General features: G+C 33.4%; 1 protein-coding gene across 9 annotated transcripts in view; it reads right to left on the reverse strand.

The window, feature by feature from the left end:
• Positions 1 to 21,147, reverse strand: part of Mp (Multiplexin) — a 657,865-nt gene that overhangs the window by 305,747 nt on the left and 330,971 nt on the right. For all 9 annotated transcript variants that reach the window (XM_067131161.1, XM_067131168.1, XM_067131166.1 and 6 more), the window contains one exon: positions 11,431 to 11,606. In XM_067131161.1, coding sequence (XP_066987262.1) covers positions 11,431 to 11,606 — 176 coding nt within the window. The remainder of the gene's footprint in view (positions 1 to 11,430; positions 11,607 to 21,147) is intronic.

The raw sequence follows: 21,147 nt of genomic DNA on the forward strand, positions 1-21,147 counted from the left end.
AGTCATGAAAGTTGAAACACTAGTTCTGGTTTCGTGGAAGAATAATGTCAATTTATTTTTTAATTTCCCAATGACTTGTATCTATGCACTCTTTTGTTCACTTTTATTCATTAGTCATTTTAATCTTGGTTTTACTACTCCTTTCCGGTCTTTTACTTATCTCATCTCTTCACATACTGGGTTTCTATCCCATGTTAATGTTCTTACTGAACTTCTCAATATGAATGAATAGTAAAAAAATAACAGTTATAACAACAAAACTTCTATGGGTATTCACTATGGAAAATCCGGTTCTATGGTTACACTGAAGCAACTCACCATAAAAAAAGAGCACTCTCTTACCACACAGTAAAAGAAAATAAAAAAAACTCTGACCGCATATTCCCTGCCATCAGTTCAAAAAAAGGTTTACACTTGGAGCAAAAAGCCGCCCCCCCCTCAAAAAGGAAAAAAAATTCCACATCGCAGTGAAGGGTATGAAAATGTTTACTCACAATACAATCACGCTAGACAGAGTGTTTGGGGAATAAAGATTAACTGTAATCTTAGAGGAATCTTTATTGTTTCATTTATGGACGAGACACAGCGCTTGGTAAACTTATATCACATCATGTGTTAACTGTAAATAAGGATACTGTTTTATGTTTGGATTTTGTGTTTATGTTCTATTTCGCAAAAGATTATTTTTCACTTTGTTCTTTCTCTTCATAAATGTGACACCAGTCTATATAACCTTAGGATTAATTTGTACACGCGCAACTGTCCGTACCCAAACAATGAAGCAACTGAAACACATTGCTGACATCATTTGTCAGTGAGCTTATTTTCAGCAGTAATCAGATACTTTATTGAATGACCCTCAGATTCCATCGCAAATTATATAAGATTTTTTTACATCCTTGCGCAGTCTCTCTTTTGCAGTTTTTGCTTCTAGAATTTGCCACGTAGGATCACCTACTTTCGTTCACAGAATGAATTAATGTCTGTACTATCCTCATAATTGTAACTTGTACCAATGAATTTCAACATAATTCTCACACATTTTGCATGAACGTATACTGACAACGAAACTAATTTTTTTTTTTACTTTGCGTATAAACAGCGATTTTTGTAACATATAAAGGACATTTCCGTGTAATCATTATTTCAGTGACTATACATGCTGACAACGAAACTTATTTTTTTTTACTTTGCGTACGAACAGCGATTTTTTAACATAAAAAGGACATTTCCTTGTAATCATTAAATCAGTGACTATACTCTTTCATTTTTAAGATGAGAATGTAATAATAAATAATTACACGATTGATCTCCATGTAAGTCAACAAATCAATTGCTTGACATATAACCCAAAACGGGTCGCGGGATACTTCAGAAGGATCTCTTGCAGCCAGTACAATACAGCCAAGCGACGGTGAAGAATTCTCTCTCTCTCTCTCTCTCTCTCTCTCTCTCTCTCTCTCTCTCTCTATTTACTTATTATTTAAATTTGAATTTTTCTACTTCCCTGCCATTCACCGTACTAAATCAAAAGAATATTCTTTTTCATTAATTCTCTAGATTTGTCTTTGTCTCTGTACTTGTTTGTTTGCCTGTCTATCTCTCGCTCTGCTTCGTACAGCTTCTGTCTCCCTCTCGTACCCAAATTATGACACACACACGCACACACATGCAACACACAAACACACACACACACACACACATATATTATATATATATATATATATATATATATATATATATATATATATATATATATATATATATATATATATATGTATATATAAAATGCTACTTGTTAAGAGGAGGGATGGGTCAGATGTAACTTCGGAAGCAGAAGAATTCTGCGCTAGGGAGAACACTTTGGTGAGGTCATGAACAAGAGATATGAGGTGGATAATTTGATTCATAAGCCTGAGGCTGAAGAAGGCACGATGAATGCAAGGCTTGTGGAGTGGAATGATGGTTGGTCTAGACCAAAGACTTGCTCTGAATACCCTGTGAAATCCTGAAGTATAAGATTCCTGCAGCTGACCTAAATCCAAATATATAAACATCATAACCTAAATATGCTTAAGGTTCCTCCTACCCGACAGAAAATTGGATCAACTCAGAATCTGATGATTTCACTTTTGGTCCATAGACAAATTTTCCCAAAAAATTTGCTTTATAAGCTGTGCAGGAACTTACTGATACCCTTGTTACTAACATTTTCATTAGAGGTTAAAAAACACCTAACTGCACTAAAAATTTATTAAACCTTTTCATTTTGATCATATATATCGGCAAATTTAGTGACGGCCTATTATTAAATTTTTGAGAAACACTATCAGCATAAAACAGACGAACGAACAAGCTGTATCAACATCAACGTTTTGAGAAAAATTTGAAGGTGTGCTTGATTTCTCGTCGATATTTTGAATAATCGTTAATAAAGAACCAACGATGGAAGAAACAAACAAAATTGGACACAAACGTAAGTAAAACAACAGTGGGATGTATCTTACACAGCCATCCAGACAAAACGAACAACCCAAATTCCTTCAAAACGGGTGAAATAAGCAGACAAGTATCTAGCGATACTATGAATACGGCGTTTTAATTAAATAGATGAATAAAAAAAAAAAAAACCGCTTATGATACCGTGGTCCTTCACATCTCGGACGCGCTAACAGCTGGGGGTCACAGAGCGCGACCAAACCTGTTTGGTTAATTGCCAAAAGGAGCATAGGGCTTGTACCCAATTATCCAGGACTCCTTCAAGACATGACTTGGCCATGTTATACAATCTACGGTGAAAAAAAAAGGTTGGGGGGGATATGCATAATAGAGGTAGCTATAGAAAAGGAGTAAGGAGGGTTTCATAAGAAAGGGATGCATTGCTGTTAATAATGAGGATAACGAAAGCAAACCTGACTTCCTAAACTAAGGGCTGCATTCTCTTTGATGATAAGCGTAGGGCTTACTTTATCTTGAGATTATATTGCTAAGGAAAAGGTTCTTTTTTTCAGTGGTGGCAACGGGAACTGATAAGCATAAGTAAGGCACTGCAATTCATTAATAATGAAGGCAACTAAAAATTTCCTTCATAGATCACTTATTTTCAAACATAAAAAACGGAATTAAAGACAATAAGGTTACATTGACTTTGAGACTAAGGGTAACCAATTAAAAATACTGGATATATTTACAAGCAAGTTTATCATTATTCATTAATTACGGGGTAACTGAAAAATGAAAAGAACTACTTTTCCTTTCATTGTAAGGATAGAGGCAGAGAATTGGACTTACATGCAAGGCTTGCATTTTTTTTTTAGCCAAAACTAAAGTGCATGTTGATTCGTAAAGAAATAGTTGTACAGCTTTAATTAAATAACAAAAATAGGAACTCATACGAAAAGGATACATTTTCTCTGATAATACGTTCAGGAAAATGGGAATGTTTACGAACTCGTTGCATTCATGAGAGAAACTGGAATGCACGATGAAATGATCTTAGTAATATTCAGTCTTGTTACCTTCGATCACGTCAGTCCCTCGATTAAAAATGTCTCTAGGGCCTCACTGTGACTCATCGCTCCTGATTGCCAGCATTTTTTTAATTTTTTTTTTCTGGTGGAGGGAAGGAGGAGCGTGCAGGCCGTGGTTAGATTTGGTTTCCCATCTTACTGGCTTATCGCAATAAAAATCCATTAAAAGTTTTCAATAATCTTAAAATTGTTCTCGTGGTTTTTGTTAGACTTTTGTTTGTAAAACACCAGTCTTCACGTGATGATGTTTTGAAATTTAAGGAGTATGTGCTTATATGATCGCAAAAGTTTTAAAAGCAATAGTCTAGTATAAGTTCCCTAAACCATCCCAACTTGGAAAACAAGGGGATTTAGAGGCCATAAAGTGTCCCAGTTATGCAACTGTCTACTCTACCCCATTCTAAGCAGAATATACCACTCTAATTGGAAACATCTCAAACGAACCAATACAAGATATCATAAATTAAAAACGAATGGGTGAAACATATAATCGTTCAAGGATGTCAAAGATTGTTAAGAATGAATATTGATTGACTATGCAGAGATTTACTTTTAATTTTTTTTTTATTAACCATCTTCAAATTCCAGGACCAGGGAGAGAAAAGTCATCTTAGATAATGCATTCCTTATGTTACTGACCTTCAGTCTGTACAATGAACTTGGAAGTTCATAAGCAGGTCAACCGTCAGGTCACCGCTTCTCACGTTCATTCTGTTGGAATCTGCAACATTTCCCTCTTCACGCAGGATTTCCAGCTCTCACCTTCTGCTCTCCTGGCTCTTATAGTAATATTCTAGCTCTTCAAGAATCGGGACTGTTGCTAACTACACCTCTCTCTCTCTCTCTCTCTCTCTCTCTCTCTCTCTCTCTCTCTCTCTCTCTCTCTCTCTCTCTCTCTTTCTGGTATGCCTGGGCTAGATATGGACATTAGGTTTCCCCAATCCAACAGGGATCCGCACAAAAAAAAAAAATGTCGAAAATTGTGTCAATTTGTAATCCAAAAATGAAAAAATGCACTTAGGACTTAGGCTTAGATTAAATTATGCCTATTTTGATTTTTGTATCGTTTCTGACATCACATTTAATACCGCCATAATGACGTGGGGAACGAGAATTGGCATTTACTTCAGTATATTTTCAAAAAGCATCAAACAAAACATTCTAGTTAAATTTTACTTTCCCACCCTACATAAAATAGATGTGTTAAGAAATACAATAAATCTAAGTTAACTTTTACTGATATGAACTGATGAAATGTACCATAATCGATATTTTTTGTCTCTCTCTCTCTCTAGAGTCTAAACATTATCGAATAACCATTTAAGTTCGTGTCCCAAAGTAAAGGACGTGTCAGCATTATTTGTGCAAGTTCACACAGTGACGTTCGTCAAATATACAGATCAATGAATAAACAAAGTTGTCGCAACTGTATTCTAGTGGGCGTGAGATGGGTACAACATTTCTTGTGTTCGCTGAATTGTGACATATTTGTTATTATAGACAACAGCGATTATCTAAGACAAAATCATTTAAGTTTATATATGATTTCTGTCAATGGCATCAATATAAAATTTTAACAACAGCAGTTATTAAGAGATGATGATGCTCAGGCATCGATTAATCTATATTGCTGGATATCGACTCTTGATTTGCACTGGAAGTGTGGCGCTGCAATACGTTTCAATCCACTTTACTTTTCATATCTTTAAGAAAAATCCTGCTCCAGTTATCAAATCCTCATACCAGCAGCTGTTTCGGCCATTAACTCACAGCTATGATCAAGACAATTTTGTAAAGAAACTACAGTATGTATAATGACAGTGCAACCTTTCAGGCAAACGTTATTAAAATCAAAAGTGGAAATTAATAAAAATACATGACTAAAGACAGAAATTGGGAATCTGTCATGAAACCTTACAAGAATGCGCCTTTGGCTCCAGTGAGTCCTAAAAGTCTGCAATGGAATTTCCTTCTGCTACAGGAGGCAAACAAAGTCTAAGAACACCTGGATGTCAAAGCAGGCTACTACAGTGTTATGCTTTATGCTTCTGCAAGTACTAGCCACCCACAATTACTCTCTTCTTGATTAATTATTAAAGGTTTTTTGTCATATGCATTCACAAAATCCTGACATATGGCCTTATTATGAGGGGCTTGTAGTTGCCTCTTCAGAATTAGTATTCTGCCGTCACGTGGCCTCTATTCAGGACTTACAATTACCTCCTGATATACTGGTCACACACACACACACATAAGAGAGATACTGAGCTTTACGGCCCCAGCCTACTACCCGACATCCCAACAAACTCTAAACATGTGTATTTTTATGTACGAGTATTTTTATCTCTGGAAGGAATGGCTTCAAAACGAACTGTTCTCCTGATTCTTGGTTTGTATTCTGGGATGTATGTAGCTGGTTTTTACATGACAAACACCCGCTGCAAACCTATTAAATTCGACTAACTACGAGGGGTTCAATCGATCTGTGTACATATCCGTTTCTTAATCCAGGATTCGAACCTGGATCTTGCCACTAGTGAGGCAAAAGTGCTTCTGATACAGTACGAAAAGAACAGATGGGGAAATCCACCCTTTGTTTATATTCATGCTTTTACCTAAACAGAACATTAAATCATCTGAACGAAAGCCAAATGTCAGATCGTTCACCGCTGACGACTCGGGTTTCTTCTAAATGACGGATTAACTAATATTCCATAGTAAAGTAAACCTAATCTTTTAATTTCCATCCGAGATTTACCTCCTTAGACATTGTTTTATTGTTGAGGTTGAAAAACACATCGATTATCTTTTCATGACTGAATTGGTCGAATAATCTTTAATTAATGAAGGTGATCAATCAAACTACTCTATTGTGGCCAAGAACAATGGCTGTCTTCAGACTCGCTGAAGTATCGGAGAAGAGGGAAAGTGAGAGAGAGAGAGAGAATCTCAAGAATCGCGAATGGAATCTACATCGAAAACAAAAGGTGACGAAGAAGGAAGAGAGAGAGAGAGAGAGAGAGAGAGAGAGAGAGAGAGAGAGAGAGAGAGAGAGAGAGAGAGAGAGAACGTATTCTTGTTGTTATCTGTAAACTTTGCTCATCATTTACCTTTTGAAAAATGTTCGTCTGGGAAATTTTTATCTTTATATTTCAAAAAACGTTTTAGTCTTTCCTCACCAGGTGTCGCATCGGCCAAAATAATTGATCAATCACAGACAGAAAAGTTCAGGCAGTCTGTCAATAATACGTTTTTTAACCGAGACTGATGGGACGAGTGACTCTGCTCGGGATGGTTCAAAGCACGAAAAAGACGAAAGAAAAGAGTGGGGTGTCCGCAGGGAAGCGAGAGAACGCCCTTTTACGAAATGGAGACTTAGAATTAGGAGAAAACGTGAACACACAGATAATGCCAAAGATTAGGAAGCAATCCTCGAATTTACCGTGCAGTTTTATTTCCCTGCCTGATTTTTCCCTCATTTCTAAACCCCTTCTTCATCAAAAGACAGATTATTAAATTTTTCCTACATGATTTCAAGCCTCATTATTTTCAACAGCCCCAGTTCGCTCTCTCTCTCTTTCTCTCAAAGGAACACACACATATAATATATATATATACCTTCATAATTTATATATATACATGTATATACACACATACTTGTATATACATTTATGTATGTAATACATACATTTATATATATATATATATATATATATATATATATATATATATATAATATATATATATATATATACATATATATATATATATATATTATATATAGTGTGTGCATTTTATATATAGATATACATGTATATGTAATATTTGTATATATATATATATATATATATATATATATATATATATATATATATATATATATATATATATATATATATATATATATTTTTGTGTGTAAAAAGAGAAAAAGAACTAAACAGGAGAAACTAACATGTCACCGTAATTTAAGCTGCTAAATATATCCATGAGTATTCTGCAACAAGTGTGTCTTAATACTGAATCGTCAAAACAGTACGTTGGAAATGAATGTTAATATGAAATATTTTGGGGTTTCCAAACAAAAAAATAGGTATATCTATGCGATGAATTGATGTAATTCGTCAGCAGTTGCCTATCGGCCTCTGGTCAACTGCTGACCAATTACATAATTTCATCACGTAGATACTTTTTTTTCGCTTAGAAACTGCTATAAGTAAAAAATTCGCCGAAGTTTTTTTTAGCGCAATCGAGTTTTCTGTACAGCGTATATTGCTGTATGAGCCGTGGCCCATGAAACTTTCAGCCACGGCCCGGTGGTGGCCTGTCCTATTGCGTTGCCAGACGCACGATCATGGCTAACTTTTACCTTAAATAAAACAAAAACTACAGAGGCTAGAGGGCTGCACTTTGGTGTGTTTGATGATTGGAGGGTGGATGATCAACATACCAATTTGCAGCCCTCAAGCCTCAGTAGTTTTTAAGATCTACGGGCGGACAGAAAAAGTGCTGACGGACAGACACATAGCCATCTCAACAGATTTCTTTTACAGAAAACTAAAAATCTGGGACACAACGCTTGGTCTTACGCCGGTCGCGAAACTTACTTGTTCCCTCACTATACGCATCTGATTTGGTGTTCACTAGAGGGATTGTTTTGATGGCTGCTAAAAGGTTTTCATATTCATCGAAGTAAGTTTACAAATTTATAAAAAAAATTTTGTTGTACCAACGACACGTGACACGTATACCATAGCATATTTACAAAAATTAGAAAACAATTATCTTCTGTTCCCCAGATGATACGAAGCGTAGATGACAGGCGACCCCTGAAAGTTTGTTTGCACAGCTGTTGCTAAAGCCACTAAAAGATCTCCTTCCTTCAAAAGGCTAAGTTTCGTCCAGCTGTCACTGGTGGGTTTGTTTTTTTGTAAGCACCTGCTTGCGAATACAGGCTAGAGTTTCGTCCAGCTGTCACTGGTGGGTTTGTTTTTTTTGTAAGCACCTCAAAACATAATAACAATGAAAATAAATTTTTTTAATTTATGAGCAAGTCGATAACCAGTAAAGGAAATAATAATAACAATAACAACAACAACAACAACAACAACAACAACAACAACAACAATAATAATAATAATAATAATATTAATTATTATTATTATTATTATTATTATTATTATTATTATTATTATTATTATTATTTCCTTTAATGATTATCGACTTGTTCATAAATTTAAAAAATGTATTTTCATTGTTAGTATGTTTTGAGGTGCTTACAAAAAAAAAACCACCAGTGACAGCTGGACGAAACTCGAGCCTGTATTCGCAAGCACTGTTGTTATTTTGAAGGAGATCTTTTAATGGCTATAGCAACAGCTGTAAAAAACAAACATTACAGGGGTCGCCTGTCATCTACGCTTCGTATCATCTGGTGAACAGAAGATAATTGTTTTCTAATTTTTGTAAATAGGCTATGGTGTACATGTCACGTGTAGTTGGAAAAAACAGAAATTATTATTATTATTATTATTATTATTATTATTAAATTATTATTATTATTATTATTATTATTATTATTATTATTATTATTCGAAATATCCATGCACCTACATGAAATGATTGGTAAAATACCAATGAAATATATAAAAAAAAATTAATAACAGGCTTGCTGCAGCGACAAGTAAGTGAGAAATTATACAGCAAAGGACCAAGAAGCTTTATACAATTTAAAAACATGAAGAAATCATATTGAAGCTGTAACTCGGAAAACTTCATATGTGTATTAGTTTCCTTCACAAAACTATTTAATAAAAGAGAATTGAAGACAAGGTTACACATTAGCACTGAACTGTAGTGACAGGATAAATTTACGAGACGGTAAATCACTGAAGAGATTTAACGCCAATTTTACAATTGGCACAAAATTTTCAAGCAAAGCTTTACTGTAACTGTAAAGGCGAGACATTCCTCACACTTTGTTGCCAGGTAATTAATAATGCCGCAGTAAAAAAAATAAAATAGAATAAAAAAAAGCATCTTAACTACCAGATCGACCTTTTGGAAATTTTCTGCACCAAAGGATTCATGATCTCTTGTCTAGGGAAGTCTATGTGCGGAGACCAATAGGACCGACAACAAAACACCATCATCTTGACGAGTCTTAAAGAAAAAGAGGAGCGAGGGAAAAAAACTAGACGTGCCTCTTAAAAGAGGAAAATTACATGAATCTGGAAAGCTGAAACTAGAAGATATCAAAGACAGGTAAGAAAAGGAAGAAACATTCACCAATATTCAACAGTCTGAAGAGCGTATTGTCCTCCTTGATGCACGAAGGATACTAGGCTAAAGGGCTGCCCAATAATAAAGAAAGAAAACATAAGCAACAGATATAAAAAAAAAAAAAGGCATTCATAGCTATTTACCCTTGACAACTATTTCAAGAACCTCTACCACAATTTAAACTGTGAAGATAGAGTCAAAGATGGAAAAGACACTGAGGATTTAAACGTATGCCTGACACTGAATACTCAAGCATGTAACAAGTAGTTTAATCCTTCAAGATTTACCAACTGGTGGTTTCACATACTCAACGAACAATTCAATTTACAAAAAAAACTGGTACAAACTCTACAGCTCTGAAATCTAAAGAAGGGCCTTAGGAAATTTTTCCTCATAAGGGACAAAATCATATTTTCCCAGAGAGAGCCAAAGGTGATCATAGAATGCTACCAACCCGTCGAAAAAGATCAGAGCGCGCCAAAACAGGATTATTAATTCCCGTTTACATGGGGAACCAAATCAATAATTTCACTGATAACCCACCGATTCCTTTACGCCCGATGAACCTAGGAGAAAGATGCAAGTAACTGCTGCGTGTGGGAGTCATATCATAATGAAGAATGTATCTATACCTATCACATGCATAATCTGTAAGACTGAAATGTATTCAAACGATTACAAAAAAGAACATGCGCCGATTAAGGTGGGAAATTTAATGATGGAATCACACACCCTTAATTTTACGTCTGGACGATCCAGGTGATTAAGGAGCAAGCCCCTTAGCACTCCGGGAGCCACACATATATGGTCCTAATCTTATCAAGGATCAGCGGACTTACATGCGTATAACATAGTGATAACCATAGCAAAAGGACTCTGCGTAGTGGAGAGCACTAAAGTATAAGGAATTTTTTTCTTTAATCACAAAAAAATATTTCGATAAAATAATCTTTAAAGTATGCATAATTTGTTCGACCTCGTTTGCAACAATTCAGAAAGACTGCTCCTGCAGAATATATATATATATATATATATATATATATATATATATATATATATATATATATATATATATATATATATATATATATATATATATATATATATATATATATATATATATATATATATATGAAACATGCGAGGAAGTGAGTTCCTGTCGTAAGAACGTAATACAACGTCAATTTTTATTATATCACCAGACCTTTTGGTTTCGTTATTGTGATATTTCCCGACCTTTTGGCATAAAACGTACATGGTGCGAACTCTGTAAACCGGAAACTTGATGAGGCGAGTAATTCGCAATAACAGATTTAAGAGTAAACATCAAAAGAGATTTTATAAAAAAAATTTAGGAGTATGTGATCTGATTCATCCAAATGTATTTATGCTCGATAAAACGTTTCAAGGAAAGGTTTAACCGTCTCTTTCCATGACAATGAAATATTCCCCCTTACAGCTGCATAACGAAATATTCCCCCTTACAACTGCATAATGGAGTATTAAATAAATTATAATTAGCAATGTCCACCCGGCAGAGATGATAATGAAAATAAACAGTATAATGAAGATGAGGATAACACTGGTTCCGAAGCTGCAATCAAACTCATTATGAACTTACCGAGAAAACCCTGTAGAACCTCTCTGGCAGAAATAGCCGATAGGGCTGTTTGATGTTCGCTCCCAGGCGGAACCCAAATGCCGGGAACCCATCAAACCCAGTGACGAAGTATTGCGTCAAAGGATCCGAAAATGGAACATCTATGGATTGGATTAAATCCAGTTCCTCCAAAGCTTCTGGAAAAAAAAATAGAAAAAGGCGGTTAGTTGTGAAATGTGCTGCGGGGTACTACGTCAAAGGTTAAACTCCATTAAACACTTAACGTCTTTTGTTTCTCTACTTGGTGAACCATTTCTACATATATCTTTATACATCTATTTACTCACATCAAAAGTTACCAGGTTATCTGCATTTATCTGTATAACCCTTAAGTTTTCACATTCCTTCCAGTTAATTTGTATTTTATTTGCTAACCGAACCAACTCACGTATACTGGAACCTCTCGTCCTTTCTACATAGCAAAACAAGCTAAAAATATTTTGATCGGTCCTGTCAATTTGCACTTCATCTTATGTGATAAGTTTTGAGGAACTTCATTTCTCTACTGACGATTTTTCATAGACGTTAAAATAAACAAATTCACGTCGTTTAAAAAAAAAAGCAATTTAATACTTAAAATTTTTTACGTATTATTAGCAGATCCTTAGGCTGAAAAATTTTATGACAACCCGTTAACCAACAATTCGAACACAAATAATAGCAGCCAAGACTGCAGTGATGTAACAATTTGAACAATGATCATTGAGATTATATATACCTTTTCATAGTCTTCTCTTTATTTCTCAACTGCGTTATCTGTACTGTGCTGTTCCTCTACTGGGGGCTTGGGATCGTGGCACTATGCTTCTCCAATTAGGCAGCTTGGTTTATAATTATAACAATAATTATCTATATATCTATCTATATAATTCATATATATATACATATATATATATTATATATTTTATATAAGGACACAGCTGATCTTTTATTTTAAACAAAGAGCCAATAGGGGGAGGATTTTTTGGAATTAATTTGACTGATATGGCTGGGAAATGTTCATGAATAATTTGTGTAAATCTTTCTTGAAAGGTTAGGTCACTGATATACGGAAAGGTTGCATAGAAACTCATTTTTTGTAGTGTTAGAGCCTCAGGTCTTCTAGAGGAATGTTTATTTAATAATTGATTTAACTTTTTTATATACTAGCCTAAGAGGAAAACAGTTACCTTTGAAGAAGTTAACAAGAAATACAATCTCATTGTGAAAGGCATTCCAGTTAGATGAGAGGACCAGAGCTCTATTAAGAAGAATAAAAATGGAATTAATCAATAGCAACTACTACAAAAATACATCCGAGTCCTATAAAATTTTCTTTCAAAAAATCGTGAATACACTATACCCCAATATGAAATTTACTATAGAAAAAAAGAAGAATAAATATCTGTCATTCCTGGACGTTCAAGTATATAGACAAGACAACTCTTTTAACGCCACGACTTTTAGAAAGAAAACTTTTACAGGACTCAGATCTATTTTTATAGGAGTTGCTATTTTAATTTCAAGATTAATTCCAATTTTACCCTTCTTAATACAGCGCTGGTTCTCTCATCTAACTGGAATGCCTTTCACAATGAGATTTTATTTCTAGTTAACTTCTTCAAAGGTAACTGTTTTCCTCCCCGGCTAGTATATAAAAAGTTAAATCAATTATTAAATAAACATTTCTCTAGAAGACCTGAAGTACTAACGCTAAAAAAATGAGCTTCAATGCAACCTTTCCGTATATCAATGACCTAACCTTTCAAAAAAAGATTTACGCAAATTATTCAGAAGCATTTCCCAGCCATATCACTCAAATTAATTCCAAAAAATCCTCTCACTATTGGCTCTTCGTTTAAAATAAGTGATCAGCTGTGTTCTTATATGTCCTCTGGTGTCGTCTAGGTTATATATATATATATATATATATATATATATATATATATATATATATATATATATATATATATATATATATATATATATATATATATATATATATATATATATATATATATATATATATATATATATATATATATATATATATATATATATATATATATATATATATATAATATATATATATATATATATATATATATATATATATATATATATATATGTATATATATATATATATATATATATATATATATATATATATATATATATATATATATATATATATATTATATATATATATATATATATATATATATATATATATATATATATATATATATATATATATATATATATATATATATATATATATATATATATATTTATATATATATATATATATATATATATATATATATATATATATATATATATATATATATATATATATATATATATATATATATATATATATATATATATATATATAATATATATATATATATATATATATATATATATATATATTTATATATATATAAATATATATATATATATATATATATATATATATATATATATATATATATATATATATATATATATATAATATATATATATATATATATATATATATATATATATATATATATATATATATATATATATATATATATATATATATATATATATATATATATATATATATATATATATATATATATATATATATATATATATATATATATATACACATACACATACATAATAGCATTCTTGAGACTATTCAATCTCAACAGTTAGTGATTAGAGTCATAACAGCTTTCATTTTTCGTAAAATGAGTATCCATTCATGCGTTATTACACATTTCCACTTTCAAATTCTCACTCACACACACACACACACATATACACAAAAGAAACAGAGAGAATATGAAGCGAGAATCTAAAAAACACTTTACAAAGTAAACAGTCGATGTTATTTTGAACCCTATTCGCTATGGGGTGACGTCCCACGTTCATTGCTCTTGAAAATGGTTTGTTAAAACATGGTACTCTAATATCTCTATTTTTCTTTCCTGTTGCCTTTTACTCTGAAGCATTTCGAAATTAACAATGGTCAATTTTTGCTAAAGTTGTTGAATTGCACTAGATTATTGAATTCGGGTTTAAGATACGAGCAATGTGGCAACGAGGTCATTAAGATCTATTTAAGAAGATTTTTAATATACCAAATTATTTCTGTTTGATCATAACTTGACGATAAATCCCATTTTTTTTTAAGAATCGCCTCTCGATCTATTTGAGTGACAAGGACATAAAGTACTATTCCATAAATGTTTTTAAAATCTCCCATCTACAATTTTTCCTAAAAATTTTTATTAAAACGGGCGGTAATTTCCTATTTCCTTCAAATATCGCATTATCCATTTTACAGGTCTTTGTTCCCCTAGTAATTCATCTACGGCCCTGCCATGCAATATATTTTCCCTTCTCTTTCTTTTAAAATGTGTAAATTCTGCCGTGCAATATATTTTCCCCTCTTTTTATTTTATAATGTGTATAACAGCTATGTGCCTCCTCGCTGTGATTTCTGTTTTTCGTTCGGAGCTTGCGTGCACAAGCTTCCGAACTGAAGGTTTTCTACTTCAGTGTTGCTTTGTTATATCTCTTGTGTCAAGGAATTTTCCTTTTACTTCATCTATGGGAAGAAACCTTGAAGTCGCTTTGCGGAATACATTTTTTGATAGGTTTACGGTTGATATTAGCCTCATTGGCTTCTCTGTCTGCCTCCTAATTATCTTTTATACCCGCATGGGTTGGTATCCTACAAATATATCTTTATGAATTTTCTTGCATGCAACAGGGTCGGTCATTCATTTCTGCACTTCTTGCACTCATCTGTGAGTTGGTGTCGTCTGTCCTACATAGACAAGTATACTATTAGATTCAGTTTGAATAACAACACTTTCTCCATGTTTTCCATCGTTAAAAATGTATTTCATTGCTGTGTGCACTGAGTATAGTTTGACTTATGAATAATGAACAGTGGTTAAGTAGCTTTTCTTTCTTAACGATTTTTCCTGGCAGTACAGACAGTCTTACACTATCACCGATAATGATCCATCTGCATATGGAGATATCTAGTTTTCGTGCCAGTCAGCAGGTTCTAAAAAGTTGCATTTCATAACATTTTCTGGACGTGCTTCTGTTGTGGGTGACACCAGGGCGGTGTCTTGGTTCGGCCTCGAGGAGCTATCTGAGCTGTTGAGATCCCCGCAGCTCTAGTTTCAGTTTCAAATCGAACTCGCAAAGTTTTTGGAATACACGGCTTGTTGGTGATGTGGTCACTCTGGTGGCTCAAATATTTGTTGCTATGGTTTTCGTTTGTTGACTTTATTTTAGATTTGAGATGCTTGCATCCCCCATTTTTAAGATGGGTAAAGGGGATGGACCATACCAAGCTAGAAGGGGTCTTTGTAGTTACTTAAGTAATTTTTTTCTCCAAGATTTTCTTTTGGCTTTTATTTTATAATCTCTGTTTTATACGAGCTTTGGCATAAGTTACCGCAATATTCACATGTGATCTCCGTTATCTGCGAAATCATGTTCTGGTTTCCTTTCTAGATACTTTACACTTCTGCTTCAACCTGAGAAATAAAGGGCGGCCGGGAGTAACAGAGGTTTTCAGTATATGTTTTTCTGTTCTCTTTATAACTATTTTTTTTTTTTAGGTATTTGTGTGAATCTATGGATGACGAAAAATCACCATATTCTCTTTCTACTTTTGATGTTCTTTCCAATTTGCTTCACTTATTTTACACTCATGTAGACAAAGAGGTGGACTGTTGTGTGCTGGTGGAATTGTATCGACCAAAAGTCACGTTTACTGACCAATGATAGTTCCTCATTGGATGGGTCGACATCGTACTCGGCTAGCACTCTCCTAGGCTCGCGTTCGATTCTCCGGCCGGCCAATGAAGAATTAGATTAATTTATTTCTGGTGATGGAAATTCACTTCTCGTTATAACGTGGTTCGGGTTCCACAATAAGCTGCTAGGTTAGGTCCCGATTGCTTAACCAGACCTAAACCAATTGGTTCTTAGCCACGCAAAATAAATCTAATCCTTCGGGCCAGCCCTAGGAGAACTGTTAATCAGCTCAGTGGTCTGATTAAACTAAGGTATACTTAACTGACCAATGATAGCCCATTCTTCATGATGATGACCATATACTTTGATCTTTAGCAGAAAAGGTAATATGACATACTTCAAGTCTTGCCAGTAATCTGTCATTCATTAAGACTAGGTCTTATTATCTAAAATTTCCACGATTATGTTTCCCCACCGTTCATTCGAGTTCCTTCCCCACAGGGCGTGTTTTCCATTCAAGTCCCTTACCCTTATAAATGGAGAAGGGAGCTGATGACGAATCATTTCTTCTAGGTTGTTGAAGATGTATCTTCTATCTGACATGCTTCTCTCTGATTCCGCCTTCTCCCAAATTTGTTTAATCCGTAGCCCAAAAAAAAAAAAATTACTAATATTTCTACACAAAGAAGTTTAGGAAAAACAAAATTAATGATTGGCTTTACTGCAAAAAGATCTTATTCAATGAAACATGTGTTATAAAAGGAACTTTTTCCATCTGTCCTGCAATTAACCATTATATTGTTAGGAACAGAGGGCTCTCGCAATTATTTCATCATGTTACCACGACACAGGATAACGGAGTGTGTGTGTTTTGAGTTTATAAGAGACGTGTTTATATGTAGGCACTTGAACGTGCAGTTCAAGTGCTTACGTATAAACACGTCACTTTTAAACTCGGAACAAACATGTTACCCATCCGTTTATTAGAACGCTACTAACACTTCAGTATGCAATGTCAGTGGGTACAGTGCCCGATGCGTAGCACGTATAATTCCGCTAAAAAGCCCCACAAGATTTTACAAGCATGAATACCTCTCCGCTCTTTCCCAGAAGAAACGCTGCATTTTAGCATAATACTTTATGATGCAAGTTTGTATAATTTCCTTCAGAAGAAACTTTTGGAAGTTTTTAAAGGTTTAAAGGTCATTCATGAGTGGCAGATGCAGGGCCCAGGGCATTATGCACTGGCTGACAAGGTCATATAAACCGAACACATGCCCAGATGACCAGCGCACAAGCCCCGCTCCACTCAGCCACCAGAAGAGTTGGAAAAACCAGACCTACTTGGAAGAGAACTAAGAGAATGAAGGCTGGAGATGGGTGGAAAATTGTGGAGGCTAAGGCACTGGAAAGCGACGACGACATATAATACACACGAATCTTAGATACATATCAAGGATGCATATTGAAATTCCATGAGATCATGAAAGGCGAAAACAACAGTCCATCTATATTCCAATACGGGCAATTCCTTTGACTAAAAAGACGAGGCTCAAATGTTATGAAAGTTTGTAAAATTTTAAGGCACCTTTATGAAAAAAATGTCAACAAACTGCATATTTAAACACGGAGGAAAAGATTTATATTTCGCAAATTTAAAGTCATAATGTATCTTAATAATAAAAAAAATATCTCCCTGAAACATAAAGGACGGATGGCACCTTAAGAGATTAAGAAAAATCTACATCCTTCCCCGACTGCAGCACACTCCATGTTAGCCAGACACATGACGTCATAGAAACTTCATTATGAATAAACCTTTAATATCCTAAAAAGGAAAAAAGAAGAGAGTAGAGGGTGAGAGGCGGCAGTAGGACCTCCTCTCTAAACATATGAATAATACATATGATATTATGGAGATCCCATTTTTTGGATCCTTTAGGCAAAGTATGTTCCCATGTTTACCCCGTAAACATCTCGACGGGGCAAGGAGCCGGTCGACCTTTTTGATAAGTTGATATTACGTCTATATTAAGGTTCCTTGATGTTATATTCTTCTGAAAAAAAAATGGCGGAGTTTCGTTATTAATGGGTTCGGATAAATACTCTAACTTTTTTAAGCAGCTACTAAACACGCTGGAGTAAATTTGATTTGGACAGGACAACTGGACAATTATGATTACTATAACTTACGCAAATTTTACACAAGGCTCAAGACAACCAGAGGATCATAAAAAATTCTTTAAAAAACCCTTAAAATAGATAATGAGATGATCAACATTATTACTTCATTCAACCCAGGCCAGACTGATATATATATATATATATATATATATATATATATATATATATATATATATATATATATATATATATATATATATATATATATATATATATATATAAAGGAATATAAGTGATGTTTACTCCGAAGAGCACAGTAGCATAATTAAAATATGTATGCATGCATGCATGCATTATTGATATTTTCAAAAATGTATTAGGTGTTGTTATTGAGGAAGACTATGGCAGAGAAAACTTCAAAACCGTTTTCTACGCAGATAGGAGTAACGAACGGGAAGGATTAAAACCGTGGACTTAATACCCGAAGAAAGTGGTAAAATCGCCTCTAGGAAAACGGAAGATTGTAAGGGGTCAGGAAATACGGGAAAGAAAGAGACTTTTAATGCATTTCGTTTGATATGATGTAATGAATGACGTATCTTGCACGCTGAGTATTTATCTTTACCATTTTTTCATTGTATCTGCAGCCAGAGCGCTTTTTTTTAACAAATGCACATAATAAAAATGTGGCAATGTTGGAAGGTTACTCTATTTTTAAATTTTTTTTATATTTTATTATTTTCATTATTTATTTCATAACATTTCCATTCGTTCATCTCTGATTCTTGTCTCCTGTTCACATATGAAGTTATATTATGTGGAACCTTGCTTGTTAAATTCAAAGGATTTTCAGAATATTCAAAAAAATGCTCCTAATATAAATAAAAAGAGTAGCAGCAGTCTTGAATATGTCTGCGAAACGAGATTACCCAAATCTGCGGTAAACCACACAGCCATGAAATGAAACTCGCAAATACTGGCAGGTACAGCGCTCCCAGGGACAGCTAAAGGCAAATTAGGTATGGTATACACCTGAATATCCAGAGATGTACATCTTGATTAATCATAAGATAGTTGTTTACACAGATGGTGCTCCACGGCCTTGGTACTATTAGGGAATGACCGAGTGTCATCTGTCAAATGTCTCTTAATAATAATAATAATAATAATAATAATAATAATATTATTATTATTATTATTATTATTATTATTCAGATGATGAACCCTATTCATATGGAACAAACCCACAGGGGCTATTGACTTAAAAGTTCAAGCTCCCAAAGAGTGTGGTGTTCATCTGAAAGTAACAGACGATAATAGGAAATACATGAAGAAAAGAAAAAAAAAATTAAACTAATAAACATATCTATAAAAATGTAAGTAAATTATTAACATACAAGAAAATTGTTTAAGGGTTTGAAATACAATATAGTATTTGAGTACACAATGACGAATGGGGACGTAATTATAGTTTTCTGTCAACATTCTCGAAAATTATACTGTTTGAAATTGTAAGATATAAAATTTCAAAGAAAAGGCGGGACAATTAGTGAATTACTCACTTTTTTCCCATCGCAATTTTAAGGATTATATCATTAGCAATAAGCAGACTTCAGACTCCAATACAAAAGATGGACTGCCTTAGAAACTAATAATAAAGAATTAATAAATGTTGTAAGTAACAAGAATCGAAGATTACACTGAATTAGATTATATGAATTTGAAACTTATAATGAAACGAATGACTATATGAACATTAAATGAAAATAATGAAATACAAAATTCCAATGAAATGAGAAGGGATTAACAGGGGAAATAAATGGATACATCCAGTAAATTCAAAAGACTATATTGCTGTCTAAAACTAATTACGGGATTAAATAAGAAAAGGGGGTACTAAAGGATAAGTTGATGTCTCATTAACCACCTGTCACCGATTATAATATTAAGAAATTGCAGAATTTCAATACAACAATTCAGAGTGGAAGGAGGAAGACATTCCACAATTGTCTAAGATTATATTGCTGAAAATGATAAATATGTAAACAATTAAGGAATAAAAAGTCCATTCTGCCATAATGCTAAAATATTCGAGCAGGTTTCTGAAAATTATTAAATATGGAATTTCATACAAAAACCGTAAACTACTATGGAAAAGTCAAGTCCATAATACTATAGCGCTCAAGGATTGCATGAGATTTCGATATAAACGCTGAAAACTGCTTAGGATTATTCAAACCTATTCTGTCACAAACAAAAAGCTGAATATCATAAATATGGAACTGGAAATCACTGAAGTCCAATCTGTCACAATGATCTCATTTCTGGAAATCATCAAATGGGAAAATTTCGATACAAAAGCTGTAAACCGCTAGGGAATACATAATTCCACTCTGCTGCGATGATCAAAGATTATATTCTAGAAATTATATACGTAATTTCAGCAAAAGCGTTGTAAACTTCTTGGCATAATTAAGTTCATTCTATCACATGCTTAAAAGATTTTTCCTGGAAATGATTAACTGTGGAAAGTTAGTACAAATACTAAATTTCATCCTCTCACAATACTTAAAAATATCTTTGAAAAAGCGTATAGATGTTATTTCAGTTCAAAATCTTAAAACTACAAAGTACAAAAGCTTAGAACTACTATGGAATATATAAGTCCATTCTGTCTTAACACTCAAATATTATATTTCTGGAAATTACTAAATATGGAATTTCTTTTACAAAAGCTAAACACTGCCAGGGAAAATGTAAGAGCATTCTCTCAATTTTCTAAGATTACATATC

The sequence above is a fragment of the Macrobrachium rosenbergii genome, chromosome 29 (genome assembly GCF_040412425.1).
Source record: "Macrobrachium rosenbergii isolate ZJJX-2024 chromosome 29, ASM4041242v1, whole genome shotgun sequence".
NCBI classification, from domain to species: domain Eukaryota; kingdom Metazoa; phylum Arthropoda; class Malacostraca; order Decapoda; family Palaemonidae; genus Macrobrachium; species Macrobrachium rosenbergii.